This window comes from Nomascus leucogenys, chromosome 15 (genome assembly GCF_006542625.1).
Source record: "Nomascus leucogenys isolate Asia chromosome 15, Asia_NLE_v1, whole genome shotgun sequence".
In the NCBI taxonomy this organism is placed as follows: domain Eukaryota; kingdom Metazoa; phylum Chordata; class Mammalia; order Primates; family Hylobatidae; genus Nomascus; species Nomascus leucogenys.
The window spans coordinates 72,935,411-72,955,042 of NC_044395.1; the positions used below are offsets into that span (position 1 = coordinate 72,935,411).

The 19,632-nt window shown below is 44.4% G+C and overlaps 1 protein-coding gene across 5 annotated transcripts in view; it reads right to left on the reverse strand.

Annotated features, from left to right (window-relative positions):
- DKK3 (dickkopf WNT signaling pathway inhibitor 3) overlaps positions 1-19,632 on the reverse strand; it is a 46,390-nt gene that overhangs the window by 21,174 nt on the left and 5,584 nt on the right. For all 5 annotated transcript variants that reach the window (XM_030829504.1, XM_030829507.1, XM_030829503.1 and 2 more), the window contains exons 3-4: positions 17,635-17,772; positions 14,337-14,420 (exon numbers count right to left, since the gene is read on the reverse strand). In XM_030829504.1, coding sequence (XP_030685364.1) covers positions 14,337-14,420; positions 17,635-17,772 — 222 coding nt within the window. The remainder of the gene's footprint in view (positions 1-14,336; positions 14,421-17,634; positions 17,773-19,632) is intronic.

Here is a 19,632-nt window from a genome sequence, read left to right on the forward strand (position 1 = left end):
AAAATAAAAATATTTGTGATTGCTATTGGCACGAAGTACTGCAAATAATACTGTGGTTTGTTTTCCACATTTCAGATTAAAGGAAGTGCTCAATTTAATTTAAAAGTAAGTGAAAATAAAAACACATTACTTTTCCCATGAGTTGTATCCAGATTAAGAAAATAATTCTGCTGTATGCCCAAGCTGAAGAACCACTGCTTCAGTGTCCCTAATCCATTGCCCTCTTTATAAATACAACTCAAAGAATTTGCTCGATTTCCTTAAAAAAAAAAAAAAAAGTAAAAGGTGAAGAAAATCTAAAGCAGAACAAAACAGAAGCCAGTTTGTTTTCCCCTGGGCAGAAAAAAAGTCACTTCCCCAGACCCCTGGCAGGGCTGCTGGGTGGGGGACGGTGCCTGGCATTCCCCGCCGAGCCTCTAAGGAGCGTCCAATCTCCTGCCTTCCAGCCTCTTCCCTGCCCTGAGGAATTATTCTTTTGCCCCCAACACTACCCACAAAGTTCTTCCACAGTGAGGACAGAAAGGGGTCTCCCAGAATTTTTTAACTTTTCAAATTGAATCATTTATGCTAATAAGCCTGGGAAAAACTTTAATATGTTTCAGTGGTGGAAAAACATATGCTTTGACCTCATTTTGCTCCCAAGAGGCCACGTCAAATTTTGCTTCACTTTTGTGGGATGGCAAGAAACATGGAAAGCTTCAGCTCCAAGGAGGAGGCCATGTGCAGATGGTCTAGGGAGGGCGGTCTGGGCACACCCAAGTTTCCTGCCCCAGACACCCTGGAGCCGCCCATCCTCATAATGGTCTTGATGCTTCTGGCTGGGGCTAGGAGATTCCTTTGTGCTCTAGCACCAAGGAGCCCCGCCACACCACCATGGCTGCCCTGGCCCTCCAAGCCAAGACTCAGACAAAAGGCTCTAAAATGACCCGCTCCCCCGACAGTGAGCTCCCCAAGCTCTCTTCCTCAGTTCTTGCTGGGCAAGCCTGGATAAGTCATTTAACTTCATTGGGTTGCAGTTTCCTCATCTGTAAAACGGGCATGATAAAACCTAACCAGTTATGTTGTCAGACAGATTCAGGGTGATAAGTATGACCACATTTCATGGCATGTACCAGACATTCCACTACTATTAGTGACCTTCCCACCATCTGATCATTTTGCAAGGCAATGTTCAGTGCACTAGAAAGAGTCTAGGCTTTGGAGTAAGACAGATTTATTTGGAAATAATTGTAAATCCCAACTCTGCCACTGACTAGCTGGGTGACCTTGGCAAGTCACTCTGAGCTTTTCACTCCTTATCTTTAACTCAGGGCTAGTACACTATGTGGTAGGTGGGTTTGGTAAGAGTGAAGGAAAGTAGCTCATATGAAATGGTCACACAGCATCTGTGTATGTGCTTAATGAATGTTTGTTCTCTTTCCTTCCTCTCATCTTCCAAATCCCAGCAAAACCATGGGGGTGCAGGGAGAGGAGAGCAGCTCTGCACAAGGCAGGCACTGAGTACGACTTCTGGCCTTTGATTTGAACTTTATGCTACAGGATGTATGTTCTCTCTGGGGAAGGAGGTCCCCATAGATTTAATCAAAAAAGGAGGACCCTAGAAACAATGGAAAAAGCAAAGGCTGCTAGGAATCTCCTGCAGGTGGGGCTTAGCCTAAGTTCTTCTGCTTGCCAGGCATGAGAAGGATGGAATCTGCTGGCCTCTGCCCACCCCAGCCACCCGGGGACCCCTGGCCTGGAGGGCAGGCCCCTCTGCCATCTTCAAGCCAGGGTGTTTTTCTATCCTAGCCACTACTCTTTTGTTCCTGCCTCCCTTCTGGGAGGCCCTGAATTATGAGACTATGGAAAATTCAGGCTGTTTTCCCTGTGGCTGAATTTTCCACATCGCATCACTGAAATGTGTCAATGGCCAACCTCTTCAGACGCGGGAGCATGCCACCCACTTAAAATGCCCCTCTACTGGTTTAGAATGTTCCTTTTCAGCAGCAGCAAGTCTGACACCCCATCAGTGGTGAGAACAAAAGAAAGTGGGTGTGAGATTCCACAGTTTCCTAACCATCTTCCACTGATATCTTCTCCCCTGAGCCCAAGGGGCCCTGCCATCCCTGGGAGGGGAAAACCATACAGTTGTCCTTTTGTGATGTTGGTTTTCCATCTGAGGCCTTTGGAAGGGGGAGGGGCTCAATGACTCTTGATATTAATGACACAAGCTGTAACCCAGGAATGGAAGGCTGGGGATCAAAACAACCCAACATTATGGCTGCAAACCACCATGACTTTATCATAAATATATCTTTTTATTGAAATGGCCAAAATTTACAACTGGGTTCATATTCCAGTTCTACCATTATACCATCTGCCCTGACTTCTGGAATTTAACTTCTTTAAACTCCAGTGTCCTCATCTATAAAATAACAGTATATCTACTTCATAGTGTTTTAGAATTAGAAAAGAAAACATGTAAAACACTGGGTATACAGCCCAGCAAACGGTAGGTTTCCAATAATGTAGATGAATGAACAAAGGCAAGAAAAACAGAGGTTCATTTTTTAAACAAATCAGACTCATTTACATACTTACAGCTCTTTACAGAATCTTACCTTCAAGGACTTTTACTTCTGTTTCTATTCCCCAATTTGCACCTAGGTCACACACCTTTCATCTACTAAGTATGTATTCAACTACTCAACCCCTATCCATGTCCAGCACAGTCACAGGGATACAGAGGTGCCACATGACAGATGAAATCCCTGCCTTCCCAGAGTTCAGCTTCAGACAATTCTTTATGAACTTCTAAATTTTTTCCCTGGGCCTGAGAACACCCTTTCCCGGCTGGTCTTCACCATCCTTCTCAGCATTAGGTGGCCCATCGTCTCAATTATTAATTTTTTGAGCTATGACAAAAACAAGGGCACCAAGACCTTGCTTCCTGAAAAAGGAAATTCCAGGTCCACCATGCACTAAAAACCGAACTGAACTGGAAATAAGGTTCCAGATCTGATGGCTGCATGATTTGGAGAAAATTACATCCCCCCCATCTCTGATTTCTCATCTGTAAAATAGGAGGTTTGGTCTGAAGCAGGGGTGGAACATAGGTTTCAAGGACAGTCCTTTCCCAACTGTCAGTTGCTGCTTCAAGTGCTGTGCTGCCTCAAGCGCGGAGACTATCTGGGCTCATAAGGAAACAGCTCTGCAATTGATTAGCAATGTCTGCCATGTGCCTGGAGGTGGGGTACGGCAGTGGATGGGCCACATGTGTTCCTTCCTGGTTTAGAGGAGTTCAGGGGACCCTGTGAATTCTACCATTTATAATTGTGTGACTCAGTGAAATACTGTTTTACTTTATCTTTGGCATGAGGCCTGTCTTTACACAAATAGCTTTTTCATCTGTTTGGTCTAGCACCTTAGCCACCATCACCTTTCAGAAGCCTTCTCAGTTACTCTTTCAAAGCAACAGCAACCTTACAACAAAATAAACATATTTACTGATTTATCACACTCATATTCAGTAAACTACTGCTTCCTGCCACAAGGGGTCCAGGAAATTAGGTCAGAAAGGAGAATTTACACTTATTCAGCATCTATTAAACACCATTTTCCAGACATTGCCTCCTACTTATAAAATATCCTCCTCGGGCAGTCATTAAATCCTCTTTTCACAGAGCAAGAACCAATGCTCAAAGCCATGAGGGAAGTTGCCCCAGAAGCAGGGATTTTAACTTGCAGCAGTTTGGATTCCAAATTCTACCACTATGCTCCCCTAAAAAGTACCCAAATATCTTGTTTATTCTTTCTCTTCCAGGAGGTGGAGGTGAAAAATGAAACTGACAGTAGACAGAGCAATGAGATCTAAGCAAACATTTAGATGACTCAATCTCCATCCGTCATTTTTCCCACAGTCTGCTGGGGATGTGACCAAGAGTAGAGGTTTCCTGCCTGATTTGAGAAACCAGCAAATTTATTAGATTTGGGGGCATGACTGTGAATTCCCTGGGAGCATTAAACATGTCCTTCTGCACTCCCCACTTCCCATCCTGACCCAGTTCCCTTCCACTGCTCCAGGCTCTGACCCTGGAAGAGGAGACGGGGTGACCAGGGCCTCTGTTGGCACTGTCCCATGGCCTACCTCCCGGGAAGCCCTTGCTACCACAGGTGGGAATTGATAAACAATCATCATCACCACAAAACTTCCTTGGAGGCTTGAGTCCCACATAGGACCTCTTGGGAGTCTGGAGACCCTTTACAGGGAAGTGGGAGGCCCCTCATGCCTCTGGGGAGTCTTTGAGGACACCATGGAGGGGGTAAGGGTGGGGCTCATAAAGGAGGGTGTGGAGTGGGTGTTAATTCCTGAATGGTCAAGGAAATCACATCTCTGGATCCCCACAATCTCCAAGATGCAGGCTGAGCCTGCATACGCCCAGGCCTAGGGGAAGTTTTCCGCATGTTGGCTACAGACCAGGGTGAGGGGTGAGAAACTCAGGTCAGTGGCATCAGTTAAGCTTTAAAAATACTCCCTGAGACTATGGCTGCCACACTGCAGAGGCAACTGCTGGAAACAGAGTTGGGGAAGGCACTGCTATCCAAGGACAGCAGGGGCCAGGAATTTTGAGACAGCCCTTCAGCTCACATTGGGCACTTATGTCCTCTAGTGCCTATAGTCATGAAGACTGAAAGGTTGAAAAAAAACTTCTACCTTGTGCCCTGCTGGTGGGAATGCAAAATGGCACAGCCACTATGGAAAACAGTATGGTGTTTCCTCAGAACATTAAAAATAGAATGACCTTATGATCTAGCAATTCCACTTCTGGGTATATATCCAAAAGAATTGAAAGCATTTGATATGAAAGAATATCAAAGAGATATTTGCATACCTGTGTTCATAGCAGCATTATTCACAATAGCCAAAAGGTGGAAGCGACCCAAGGGTGCATTGACAAATGAATGGAGAAACAAAACATGGTATGAATATATGAATATATCTATGTATATACACACACCATGTATTATCATTCAGCCTTAAAAAGGAATGAGATTCTGATACCTGTTACAACATGGATGAACCCTGAGGACATTATACTAAGAGAAATTCACCAGTCACAAAAATACAAATACAGTATGATTCCACTCATAAGAGGTACCTTGAGTGGTCAGAATCATACAGACAGAAAGAAGAATGGAGGTTGCCAGGGGATTGGAGGAGGTGGGCATTGTTTACTGGGTATAGCATCTCTGATTTGCAAGATGAGAAGAATTCTGGAGAATTCTTTTCCCAGTATAGTTAACCCTGCTGAATTATATGTGTAAACATTGTTAAGATGATATTTTATATTATATACATTTTATCACAATTTTTGTATGTTCCATTAAGAACATGAATCTTGGAAGTTTTGGAATCCACAAGACCTAAGTGTTTCATTTTATTTCTCTTTTTTAGTACTGGCTCAGCTACCTACAAGTTCTGTTTTATAATTTTCTCTGAGCCTCAGTTACTTCATCTGTAAAATGGGGTCAACTCGGTGTCTGCCTTGTATCATTGTCATGTGGATCATGTGAAGGAATGCAACTCAGATCCCTGGCACAGTGCCTGACTAAATAAGGGAATACTGGGACATGTTGTAGCCCTTGATGTTATTTTAAAAACAAAACAAAATGGACTCGATGAGTTTTTTGGAATGATGCCAACAGGTAAAGAAGGACAGGGCCACAAATTTGGCAGCCAGGATACAAAGACCCTATGGTGAAAGTTATCCAGGCTTGTCTGGAAGGATCCCCAGGTCCTGAGAGCAGTGGACAGCCACACACCTGCATGGAGGAGCTGTTGGGCCCCTGACATGCCCAGGCTACTCAGAGACCACAGAAATCAGCTTGTTCTGCAGCCGACACCATCAACCTAATGAGATTTCAAGTTCAATTACTGTCACTTGTCTGTCCTGTCTACTGGCACCAAGCAAAAGCAGAGTGCTCCATTTCTAAGTAACAGTTTCCAGATTTCAAGGCCAGAAGCCAGGCTTTTTGCAGGGTATAGGCTTTGCAGCCCAAAGGGGCTCAAGCCTTCAGCTTCAGCAGGATTAAGCAAAGCCCCATCCCCACTAATGTCTGTCTTCCAAACCACATCTTCCTGGTTCTTTCTTCTAGGGATTGCATGAAGTCTCATTACAGTATACAGCACAGGACATGGTAAAGCACTGCAGATGCAGGATATGTTCCTAACTCAGCATGTATTCCTAACTCCTTGGCATGGCTCTCAAAGGCCTGCCTGATCTCATCCCTGTCTGTCCCCGGCTTCACCTGCTGCTCCCCCAAGCACATCTCCAGCTCTGGCACTCTAAATTGTTTAGTGTTCCTCCAACATATTCGTATTTCCACATGCCTCCTTGACTTTGAACAAGAAATACTTCTTCAAGGAATACCCTTCTTCCCCACAACTGAGAATTCCTAGACATCATTCAAAATACAGCTCAACTGCCACCTCTTCCAGGGAGCCTGTCAAGAAGTGTGAAGGGTCTAAGATTCTACTCTACTTGCAAGATGATACATGTTCCTGCCACAGTTTCATGGCTGCCAGCAGAAGACACGAGACTTCTGGGTCAGAGACAAAGGACTTTATTTCAGCAACACAGAAACAGCATAAGCCTCTTGTCTGTATCAGTTCTCCTTGCCTGTGGGTTCCACACTGCCACATGGAGGGGTCCAGATGGATGCTGCACATGCATTGGGTTTACATCACACCTAAGGGATCTCAAGCTCAGAGAACCCAAACCTTTGATAATGGACTGCAAGCAAACCTGCCCTCTGCCAAGGAGGGAGAGCTAGCTCTGTTTTTCAAGGCCACTGCCTAGAAAAGATGGCCTGGAACAAGAGATCAATTAGTGTCAGATATAGTTTGGATATTTGTCCTCTTTAAATCTCATGTTGAAATTTGATCTCTAGTGTTGGAGGTGGGACCTAGCAGAAGGTAGCTGGGTCATGGGGGCAGATCGCTTATGAGTGGCTTGGTGCTGTTCTCGCTCTATTAGTTCCCATGTGTTCTGATTGTTAAAAAGAGGCTGGACATAGTGGCTCATGCCTATAGTCCCAGCACTTTGGGAGGCCGAGGTGGGAGGATCTCTTGGGGCCAGGAGTCCAAAACCAGCTTGGGCAATATAGTGAGACACTGTCTCTACAAAAACAAAAAACGGAAAAAAGCCTGGCACCTCTCTCTCTCTGTCTCTGTCTCTCTCTCTCTTCCCTCCCCCCACTTCCTCTCACAATGTGATGCCTGCTCATCTTCATCTTCTGCCATGAGTGGGGGCTTTCTGAAGCTGTCACCAGGTGCAGACACTGGTGCCATGCTCACACAGCCTGCAGAACGGCAAGCCAAATAAACCTCTTTTCTTTGTAAATTACCCAGGCTTGTGTACTACTTTATAGCAATGCAAACGGACTAAGAAGTGCCTTTACTTATAAAATGAGCAGAAACAAGAGACCCATAGAGAACTGTCTCCCAAGCAAGTCTTCCATGGCTACCTGGTTTTCCCCTGCACCATGCCCCCACAATGCCCTGTGCAACCTTTGCCTTTCAAAATTATGCATCCATATTGTAATGACTTGTTTATTTTTTTTGTCCACTACTAGCCTGGATGCTCTCTGATGTTAGAGACTGTCTTTTACACTTCTCTGCCAAAAACGTAGCAGGTACTCAAAGAATGTGCAAATAAATGAATGAATTAATACTGATAATTTTGATAGCCATGGTGGATTGGGCTACCGAAATAATCAGATCATAACAAATGCCTGCTATTTACTGACTTCTTATTCTTTATGTTCCAGGTATTGTATAATATTTTGACCTAGGTTATTTTATTTTATCTTCATGACAATACTATATGGAAAGTACTGTTACTAAGCCCATTTTACATATGGGAAAACTAAGGCTTAGAGCAGTTCAGGAACTTAACCAAAGGCACACAGCTAATAAGCAATAGAATTGCCATTTGAACTGGATCTGCCAGTGCCCGAGCTGTTAACCACCCCCTCTGAAGTGCTGCTTCTATCAGCAGTCATCTAAACCTTGTTTGTATTCGCAGGGGTGGAGGCAGTAGCCTGCATGTCCCCACCACCCACCCCCTGTGACTCAGCCCATCAGCTGCCTCACATAGACATTGAACACTCAAATGTTCCTGCTAGGACTTCCCACCTCCCTAATCACCTCGCACTGGAACAGACGGTATTTGCTCTTGGGCACAGCCTGGAATGCAAAACTGACCTTTCTCCCTGACAAAGAAAAGAAGGGATAAGATAAATTTGCGGACTCTACATTTGATACAACTTACAGTTCTCAAACAGCCATCCCCCTTGTTTATATTTCTTTGATCTAATAATCAAAGAAATATAAACAAGGTGCCATGCTCGTACAGCCTGCAGAACTGTAAGCCAAGTAAACCTTTTTTCTTTGTAAATTACCCAGGCTTGTGTACTCCTTTATAGCAATGCAAATGATCTTTATATTTCTTTGATCTAATAATCAAAGAAATATAAACAAAAAGAAGATATATTTTTTCTTTGCCTATCATATGATCACGCACTGTTAGCACCCACTGTAGGTGAGGGGTGGTGAAACACAGCCTCAGAAGTTGATGCTAAAAATAAAATGGGTATAGCCTTCCTAGAGGAAAATTTGTCAGTATCTCTCAAAATTTTAGATATGCATACCCTTTGACTTAGCAATTTAATTTCTAGCATTTACACTGAAAGTATTTGCAAAACCATTCAAAAATTTAGAGAGATGCTTACATCAAAATTGTAAATTCACAAACTCTTTTTAAAATAAAGAAATCTATAAAGGAAAAGTCTCTGCAAGCTTAAAATCCTCTGGAAAGATCCACTAATGATTTAATATATGTTTTACCAGGATTTTTTATGCATAGCTTTTTCTAAAACTAAGATATTTCATGTACCATATATGTATATTTTATATACTTTAAATATTATATATACTGTTCTGCAATTTTTTTTCACTTAATGTTTGATTGAAGACAACTTTTCATACCATCTCCACAGTATTAAAGCCACAGTATTTTGATTTTAGATGTGGAATCACTTCTATTTAATGAATTCCTTCTTGGAAGATATTGAGGTTGAGGAGAGTACAACTTAATATACCAGGTAACAGCACAAAAAGAAATGGTTACCCCATAAAAATTGTTCACCTTCATCAACTTTATTTATTTGGGAATTATTTACCCATTTCTCAGAATGATACAGAGCTCTTCAATTTTCCTTATGTATATTTTCCTACTGAATAATGCAAGAGGGCCTTATATTTAGCCATCAATCACAAAGTCAATGCAAAATATAAATCTCTAAAGACAAATGTACCCAACCTCTATGTGGTTATCAGATTATGGAACCAAACATTCACTCAAGCCTTTGCTGTCAACCTCAGGACAATAAGTCTGTTTCTTTCTGCAGAAACCAGTTTGACACCTTGCCAACTTGGGGCCCCAACTTGGAACTTGTCAGTACCCAACCATCGCCTATTCCCCTGGTCGTTCATTATGACCTGTCCTTCCCTTTGTCTGTATCCCCAATCCCCAACCTAGACATATATGACAGGCACGGTTAGGAACAGCAGCGAGATGAGTCAGCCTCATGGCCAGGAGCACAGAGCTTCTGGCAGAGCACATCACTCAGAGAGCGAGGCAGGCTGCTGCAGAACGAAACCAGCCCGAGGCTACAAACGTCAGAGGAAAGACGCCTGTGCCTGTGGAGACCTTACGCATTTCCCCTCAGTCTCATGCCATTCTTTTTTCCGTAAAGTTGCTGGGAACCAGCAAATTAGAACCCAGTTTTAATTACCCTTCAGTAATAACAAACCTCACACAAAGAGCTTTTATAAACCTTGCCACACTAGATTCTCACTCAGTCTTGTGAAAGGGGGATTATTAGCCCCATTTGATAGTTGAAGAAACCAAGTCACAAAGGGCAGAGCTTGTAAAAGTCAATGCAGGGCTCGAACCAAGGTCTGCATCTCACCTTCTTCAAACGTCTTCATTCTGCCTCAAAATGGACAGAAGGGAAGGGCTGCATTTCCTGGGACTCAGCCACCACCCCAGCCTCCCTGGACCTTGCAGGTCTCCCCAGGAGGCAGATCCTCTGGGAACTGATTGAGTCCCTCTAGAGGTGCCGCACCCTCCCCTGGTGCACTTCTGTTAAAATAATAAGCCCCCAGGGATTCCTCATCATGTTACCTTCTGACACTCCATTAAATGGATTGAGTCCAGCATCAAAAACCAGGGCGCGGGGAGAAAACAAAGCCAGCACCCCACTGTCCACTTTGGAGTGAATGAACAAGTTGGGGTCAGGGAAGAACTTGAGGCCTGAGGGAGAAAGGGCTTGTTCGACACACTTTCCTCTCCCACTTTCTCACTTGGTCTCTCTGGGCTTAGAGGTGATGGGTGCTCACTGCTCCGTGGGAAAAGATGGCCACAGTTTAACATCCCATTCTCCCCAGGCTCCAACACACTTAACAGGCAAAGTATCCTCACAACAAGAGGTCTCAGACTTGTCGAGAACTCCATGGTCACTGTCCTCAGTCAGCTGTCCCAGTCAAAAAGCCACCACCAGCACTGGAACAAGGAAGTCGGTGGGTCGCTCAAATCTCTACAAGCTGGGTGCTTTTGGCAGGAAAATGCATCCACCTGTGGCCTCAGAAGTCTGTTGTTTGTTTGTTTGTTTCTAGAGACAGTGTATCGCTGTCACCCAGGCTGGAGTGCAGTGATGCAATCATAGCTCACTGCAGCCTCGACCTCCTGGGCTCAAGCGATCCTCCTGCCTTAGCCTCCTGAGTAGCTGGAACCACAGGCATGTGCCACCAGGCCCGGCTAATTTTTTTATTTTTTATTTTTTGTAGAGGGGTCTCAATTTCTTACCCCGGCTGGTCTTGCACTCCTGTCTTCAAGTGATTCTCCCACCTCAGCCTTCCAAAGTGCTGGGACTACAGGTGTGTGCCACTTACTGTACCCAGCCTCTCAGAAGTCTTGGCCAGTATCTTGGAGTTGCTTGTACATGATTGAACTTATAGCTTCAAACTAGGTGTGTTCACTTAGGTACAAACCAGCTCACTTTTTAACATCATATTCTAATGTAAAACCGGAAAGACAACACATGCAGGACATGCTAAGCCTTGTAGCTGCGACTTGGATTTTAAAGAGGATGTGTGCCATCAAAAGAGTGCCTTGGCTAATTGGGCCAGACTCTTCCTATGTGGGGACACAGTTCCATAAATAAAAGTGTCCTATTAATGCACAATGGCTTGCCCATGCTCTAGCTTCTACATGCTGCTTTCCTCCTCACCCCCAGCACAAAAGCAGCACAGCATCAGTGCGTCTGCCACTGACCTATGAAGTGGGGCAGGCAGCAAGTGCAGCTCAAAAGCCTCACAACAAAGACGTCAGACCACATCCCCATCAGCCGACGTGCTCAGGTGAAATAACAAGCTGTGGCGTCCTTTTCCCCTTTCACATTTGAGTGTAAAAACAGACCAGGGCCTTGCACATACTGCGTGCAATTTCTAGACAGGCGTATAGTGTTACTCTCTGTAACTTTCTGTAAGCCTCCTTGGGTTACCATACATATTAATACACATTCCAGCATTTGAAGAAAGGAAAGTATAGGGTGCGTGGTTGATTATTTTTAATTGAATTCATCTGGAAATTTTAAAGCCTGAAAATTTAGCTCCTGTGTATAGTATTTTAAGGTTTACACAGCATATGATTTGTCCTTTGCCATGGCAAATCTCCCTTTTCCCTCTGAGAGAAAGTTTCTGCAATGTGTAATGCGTTTCAGAGCCAACTGTAAAAACCATTAAATTGCCAAATGATAGAATGAGACAGTGGTGACAAGGCACAGTCCCCTGCATTCCTTTGATAGTAAACTAGTCTTTATCACTTTCTATTCAGAAAAAGAGCTCCGTGTCTCTGTAAAGATGATGCTGAAGCCCTAGATCAACTGTGTTAGGACGACGGAGAGCCCAGGAATAGGAACGTGGTTGAATGAAAGAATTCTGTGGACGTGGGAAACTAGATCTCACTTCCCTGACTCTGGGCAAGCCACTCCGACAATGAGTGCAGCTCTGTAGTAAGGCACACATGCCACATTCTCTGCCATATGACATCCCTCTCACAGGTGGCTTGAAAAGTCTCCAATCTGTTCTCCAAAGCCCTCTGGGATCGTCCAGACACTGGCCAGTCAAGCATCAGACGCCCCAGGTCTCCCTTCTAGTTAATCAAACAGGAATTTAGTCTCATATAGAAACCCAATATGCTCATATCCCGAGGGTCTGAGCAGGCATCAAGACAACCTCGGCGAGCCTCCAGCACGTGGGCTTCTTAGATCTACTGCTCCCTTCAACCTCCTGCATTCTCAGGACTGTCGTATATGGGGGTTCAGATTCTGCCCTGCACAAGGGGGCCAAGGTGTGTCCTCCATCACACAATGCCCACAGGAGACTGCGTGGGCAGGTGTGGAGATTCTGGGCCTCCCAGATGAGATCTGAAGCAGAGTACACAGGGGCACACAAGGCCATGCATGCTTGGGAAAAGTGACACACAGCACAAAAGTGCAGGCAACCGGTTTCTGCCCCAAGCATGTCCTTGGCATGTTCAAGATCTTGTCTCTTCCCCATCCCACTCTCAGAGTCTCAGTTCCCCTGACTAAAAGGCACCAACTGAACACAGTTGCCTCGTTGAAGGGTTGGAGGGGGCAGCATGGGATGCACGTGTGGCAGCCTCATGTATACTTGGTCCTCCAGCAGGCGCAGGTGTGCTCACAGGCACGGCTGCTGCCCTCCCCAGAGCACAGCTATACCATTGTGCAATGATAGATCAAGTTTTTTTTGACTTGAGAACAAAGGCTTTTTTCCTAATTCACAGCCCTGTGAGTACTGCTTCCCCTGCCCTTTTCATTCTACAACTCTGCTCAGGCCTCAATCCTTCATCAAACCCCAAACACAGCCTGAGATCTGGAACACTCTAAACCACTTCCCTCTAGGACCATGATCATATCCTACGGCTGGCTGGTTTTTGTTTTGCTTTCTTCTCTCTCTTCCCACCTTTGGAAGCTGGCCTCTCTTCCATCCCTGCCTTAGTTAATCTTGTCTTTGTTTCAGAGGCTTCTGTGCTGCCAGGGCTAGGAGAGATGATGGACATTGTTACCTCACTTGAAGATGGGGAAACTGAGGTGCCCTAGCTGGTAGGTGACAAAATGGGGCTTCTAGACTGCACAGCCAGTACCCTTTCCACTTCACTGCACAGTTCCTCCCCCGATCCCCAGGCTCCCTTGAATGGTAGGTCACTACCATTGCACACAGCCAACTGGACCCCCAGCCTGCTGTAAATGTCGGCCAGCTCCCGGCATTTGAGTACTGTGCCAAAAACAAGGGAAAAAATCCATCAGCTACTAACCAAGACAACACCACCTTCCTAACTGTCATCTGTACACTGGTTCTCTTCCATCCATCAGACCGAAAGAGGTGGAGAAAATCCTCAGTGCCCTGGGAAGGCTGAGGATGCATAAGCCATCTGGATACAGGGGGGGCTAGCTTCCTGCGGTCTTCATAAAAAAGGCACACTTTCCCTGCTGGCCACTCCTCAGCAGGCGTGTGCATCTGAAGCCAGCATATCTTTAGGAAGATGAAATGCAGTTGAGCCACCTCTGGTCTGGGAGTTAGGAGACCAGTGACTTCAACCGGGTTATCCTCCGACCTGTTCCCAGGTTTTCTTTCTGTGAAATCATGCCCCTTCCAAATTTATGACTCTATAATTCTGTGAAATCCATTCTGCCTCTGGACTAAGCAACAGGCAACTAACAGAAGCAATCACAGGGGACCAGAGACTAGCCCTGGAATGGATGGACAGCCATTTTCCCTTTAGGCCATTGGGCTCCACATAAGGTGTTCTTGTTCTCAAACTGCCTGACCAGAGGTGGGATTACAAAAGGGGTAGCCATCCCAGAGGCTTTGGGGATTTCACCACCTGATACACCAGGTCTGTCACCAAAGTCCCAGTCAACATGTCTGGTACTTGCTTGTACACCTTTCAAAGCTGAGATGGGCCATGCAAATGACCACTCAATTTAATTTCTCTGTTGTTTCTGATGCCAAGTGCATGGAGGCGCAACCTGTTACTGGACTGCATCTGTCTGGTCAGAAATGTAGGAATTGAGGAATCTTGGTAGAAATGAGTCAGGAGACTCCACTCCCTCCTGCCCATGGTCTGCATCTGAGTCATTGTTGGCAAACTGAATGAAAATGAAAGTGAGTGTGTCGGGGTGCAAGTACAGGGGAAATGACAACTTACGTGGCTCCTTCTGCCTTCTTCATCTCCCACAGACGTGATAACTGTCTCTGAAAAGACCATTTGTCCAGTCTGGTTGTTGGTTATCTATAGCAAAACAGGTACAATGAAAGTAAAATAGAAGGAATTCTGGACAAATTCCACAAGCTGTTTTTGTGTTTTGTTTTCCATTTTCTGAAGCAGGAGCATCCAGTATAGGAGTCGAAATGCCCACCCCGCTTTCTTTCTGAGTTCCCCCAGCAGCTGTGAGATGGACGGCTTCCCCTGGGCACAGTGATAAGAGATGTTAACAGAGTCAGCCTCATAGGGTTGCTATGAGGAGGAAATGAGGCGATCCAGAGAAATCACTCCGCACAGTGCCTGACAGCCAGCAAAATGCTCAAAGATGTCAGCTGTTTCTATCTTTCTTGGGGCTCATCACTTGAAACTCAATGTCAACTTTATTTTTGACAAATTACAAGTCTGGGTGTCTAGTTGAACATCTTTCATGAAAAGCAAGCAGGTTTTAGCTCTAGCAGCCCTACCTGATTCTAGTGAATGGTTTCATTTCATCAAGAAAGTGCTTAAGTACAATGAAATGCTTGTTCCAATATTCCTCTATCTGTTATCGACCTCTGATTCTGTAACCAGGTGCAGGCATCTCAAAACTAAGTCTAACATAGAACACAGACTGTTCCTGCCCCATGAAAGGTCATGTCTAATGTCTGGTTTGGTGACGAAGGACAGAAAAGATGTTTGGTCACCTGGCCAGGATGGTGAAACCCCATCTCTACTAAAAATACAAAATTTAGCCACAGTGGCAAGTGCCTATAATCCCAGCTACTCGGGAGGCTGAGGCAGGAGAATCGCTTGAACCTGGGCTGCAGAGGTTGCAGTGAGCCGAAATCATGCCACTGCGCTACTCCAGCCTGGGTGATAGAGTGAGACTCCATCTCAAAAACAAACAAACAAACAACAAACAGAAAGAAAGAAAAGAAAAGATGCTGGCTCAGGAGCTGGGAGATGTGTGTTCTCTGAGCTCTGTCTCAGTCGCCAATAACCATCTAGTATGTCACCCGGAACAAATCATATCTTTTCTCTGATTCAAAATTTTCTCACTTCTACATCATCTTTAAGGTCTCTGCCAGCTCTAATATCACAGGAATCTGCAGCCAGGACAAAGTGGAAACTCTTGTACTAATTTGCAGAAGGGAATCAAATTCTAGATCTGAGAAGGTAAGGACCACGTCTTAATCGCCATGCTTTTTCATTTTTACCTAAATAATTCCTCTCCCCAAAAGAAATGATCTCTTCCTTTATGCCAGCTTTTTATAGAATTAACCAATGTCATGTTTTTAAAACTTCTACAAGCCTATATGTATGGGTTGCATGACTTATTAGAACCTTTATTATAACAATTTGTTTTTCTTAAATCTCCAGAAGAAGAATATATGTTTTCCAGATGTTTCACTACTACTGAGCTCTTCTATCATGAAGCATTGCATTAAGACTAGTGTTTTTTGTTTGTTTGTTTGCTTGCTTGTCTTTTGACACAGAGTCTCGCTCTGTCACCCAGACTGGAGTGCAGTGGTGCGATGATCTCGGCTCACTGCAACCTCCGCCTCCTGGGTTCAAGTGATTCTCCTGCCTCAGTTTCCTAAGGATTATAGGCATGTGACACCATGCCCAGCTAAGGCTAATTTTTTTTTTTTTTGTATTTTTATTAGAAATGGGGTTTCACCATGTTGGCCAGGCTGGTCTCGAACTCCTGACCTCAAGTGATCCACCCGCCCCAGCCTCCCAAAGTGCTGGGATTACAGGCATGAGCCATCACGCCTGGCTGAAGATTAGTGTTCTATAAAACCCAGTTGAGAACTACTGCACTGTGTTGATGACATAACGATTATAATAACAGTAATAATAAGAAAACTGGTTTTTGCATTGCACTTTACAGTTCACAATGAGCTTTCATATACTTTAGGTCATTTGACCTGCACAATATTGTAATGTAGATGTTGATATCCTTATTTCATAAATGCAGTTAGTGAGAATCAGGACATTTAAGTAATTTTTCAAAAATCACACTCGTGGCTGGTAGGACTCACACTCAGGTATTCTGACATTTACAAGAAGCAACTTTAAGAAGCAACCAAACCTCTTGGTTAATTATTGTCAGAAAGGATGGCTTGATATTGGTTTTGACAAGAATAAAACAATCACTTTGAAAACATTCTTCAGTCGCAGATGAGCAATGCCAAAGGATTAAGTTCTGTGGGTAAACTCATTCATTTACCTGGAGGATACACTCTGTAGCTGATCCATCTAACTGAGCCCATTACTATGCAGTGGGAGAAGTGCCACACAAAAGCTACTTTATAGTCAAGGCAACAGCACATAAAAATTGATCCCCTATGCTCTGTGGCACAGAAACACTATTGTTTCAACCAAGTAATTACCTGGGCACTTGAATAAAAGTGAGGCTCTTTTGTGAAAGCCACTGTGGCCTTGCACACAGGAGTTGAGATGAGCTGAGGGGGCAGGCTCCTTGACATTCACAACGGGATGCTAACAACGACCCTGAATATCTGCACAGCACACAGTCTTAGGCAGTTTGCTCTCAGAGTCTTGCCAAATCATGTCAGAGACACTGCACACCAGGGGCAAGCTAGTGCTATGTTCCTTGAGATTTGCAGAGCTTTCTTCATCAGGTCAGAATGGGAATGAACCTGGTTGTTCTTCATGCATGATGTTAGACCAAGAGGCAGTCAGACAGGTGGTAGTTTGGGGAAAAATGTGCTATAGAATTTTGAATGCACAACCAGCAAACGAATGTTTAATTTTGTAGCAATAGAGGGTTTCTCTTTTGGAAATGGGGTATATCATATTTACATTCCTCCTAAAAAAAAGTGAGGGTCAATTCACCATAACATGGTCTCTAGTTCAATCCCTACTGAGACATACATAAAAACCTATGAGATAGATCAATTCCACAAATTCAGTGCTAGGAAAGGGTCTTTTTAGACATTCATTTGCTTTCTTTTTTTCAAATGATAATCCCTGGACATTCCTTTGCAACCGGACTGGCAGGAAGCCTAGGGTTAAATATATTGCTTAAATGCAAAAGCAGTTTAGGATCCTGATACATTGTCTCTCCACTTTAAACAGTGACATTACTCCTTCTGGTTTTCAATCTGTATTTTATGATTCTCAATTGTATTTTGGGCTTGTATATCACATATGAAAAAACAAAAAAACAAAAAAACCTTAGTTCTCTGATGGGACTGGACGCTATAGAAAGGAGGAAGTGCTGGCCATGACTTACCTTGTGAATTTCTCGGTGCACATGAATGGTATTATTTCCAACCTTCGTGTCTATATTGGTCTCATTGTGATAGCTGGGAGGTAAGTTTGCCAGGTTCACTTCTGATGACGCTTTAGCAGCAGCTTCTTCTGCCTCCATCTATTAAATCGATGAATTTAATGAGCAAAATTATTTTCTCTTGTTACAAATGAGAGTCTATTAGAAAAAAAAATCTCTTTTCCTCTTCTGCAATTACAAAGAATGATGATGATGATAGGTGCTATTGAGTACTCACTATGATAAGATATTATACTAAATGTTTTACATATATTACAGCATTTAAATTTCACAACCTCTCTGGGAGGTGGGTGTTAGTGTCCTCATATTACAAATAGGGAAACTGAGGCTCAGGAAGACTAGATAAATTCCCCAGGGTCCCAGAAAAGGGTGGAGCTTGGATTTGAACATGTTTCCATTAGATAGTCTTGCTCCCTGTAAAAACACTGTTGATGCCCTGCCCATCTCCTGGTGGCCTAATCTGGAGGTGACCTGCATCCAGTTCCCGTACATGCCAACAACCAACTCTGTCTCTCTCTGAGGGCGTTCTCTGGTCACCAAAGTATGCTCACTCTGCATAGGCCCCAAGTGCTAGGGAGTTAACATCCTAGCAATCAGAGGCAGGCTATGGAGGTAAACAGTCTAGCTTCTCCCTTCGCTAGACAATTCTAAAGCATGTAGAATCTACGTAGTCTCCCTCTGAGGCCCCCAGTGGGATGGAGCCCTAGATGCCTGCAGCAGTAACCTGCTTGCAGGCATACCGTTGATTGTCTTTCCTTTCTTTCATCACACTTTCCCACTTCCTGCTAGTGTTTTCTGGCAGCACATCCCAAATACACTATTTGCTCTTAAGTCCGTGTGGCAGGACCTGTTGGTGGTGGTGGTAGGGTCAGGGGATGGAGGGAACCTAAACTTATTCCCTGTAGGTAGGGCCACAGCTGTGTCTCCTTCCCCACCCTACCTCCTGGGGACCCTTGTAGGAAATCCTCGCAGAGGGACCCTTGTAGAGGGTCCGTTAACCAGTTCCCGGGGTCCACACCCCTTCTGCTCTTCTTGAACATATGTTCTTCTCTGATGTCAGGTTTCTGTGGCCGCTGTCCTCAAATCCTCCAGGCTCATGATCCTCCATAACATCTATACCAGATATGTCAGTGACCTCATATCTGCACCCAACTTCCCCTTCCAGATTTATCACCCTGTCCTGGCCCTGGTGAGTGGGCAGTTCACAATGTGACCTGTTCACAGCTGATGGGACCCAAAGGGAGGCCACATCATAGACTAATTGAGCCAATCAGATACTCTCTCTAGGAATTTCAAATGAGAGACACAAAGAGAAGTTCTACTTGATAGTTGGCAATTTTCCAACACTACTATTTTTGACTATGGGCTATTTTTATTTTTTTTTAAAAGAATGCTCAAAAAGTATTTTCCTATTTAAAAAAAATCACTGTCCTCTATCCCCTTAAGTACTAGATGAGCCCCTGCTTTAACCACCAGGTTTGCTGAGCTGAGGAGGATAAGAGGAAAGAATCCTCATGTCTCAATGCAACACAAAAACACTAAACTCAAAGCGTGAATAAAACGTGGTAGGCAGGAAGGCTCAACAAGGACTTAGTCAGTGGCCGCAGTGCACACAGTGCTGTGCTGGATTCTGAGATGGCTGCTGAGATGTTTGAAACTTGATCACTGGCTTCATAACAATAATAATTCTAAGAACAGCCCCCACGTTTGGGGCATTGACTGTGTCTGAGTCGTTGCACCAGATGCCTTGAATATTCACAGCAACCTTATGGGGAAGCTGTGATTACAGAGTCCGGTCCAAAAGTTTAAAAAATTGAAATATCTGGATCCCTTCATGGACCCGCTGAATTGGGATTTCTAAAGATGAGACCCTGATAATACTGAGCTTCTCGGATGATTCTGAGGATTTCCCTCCCCTCCCTCTGATCCCCAGTTAAGAAT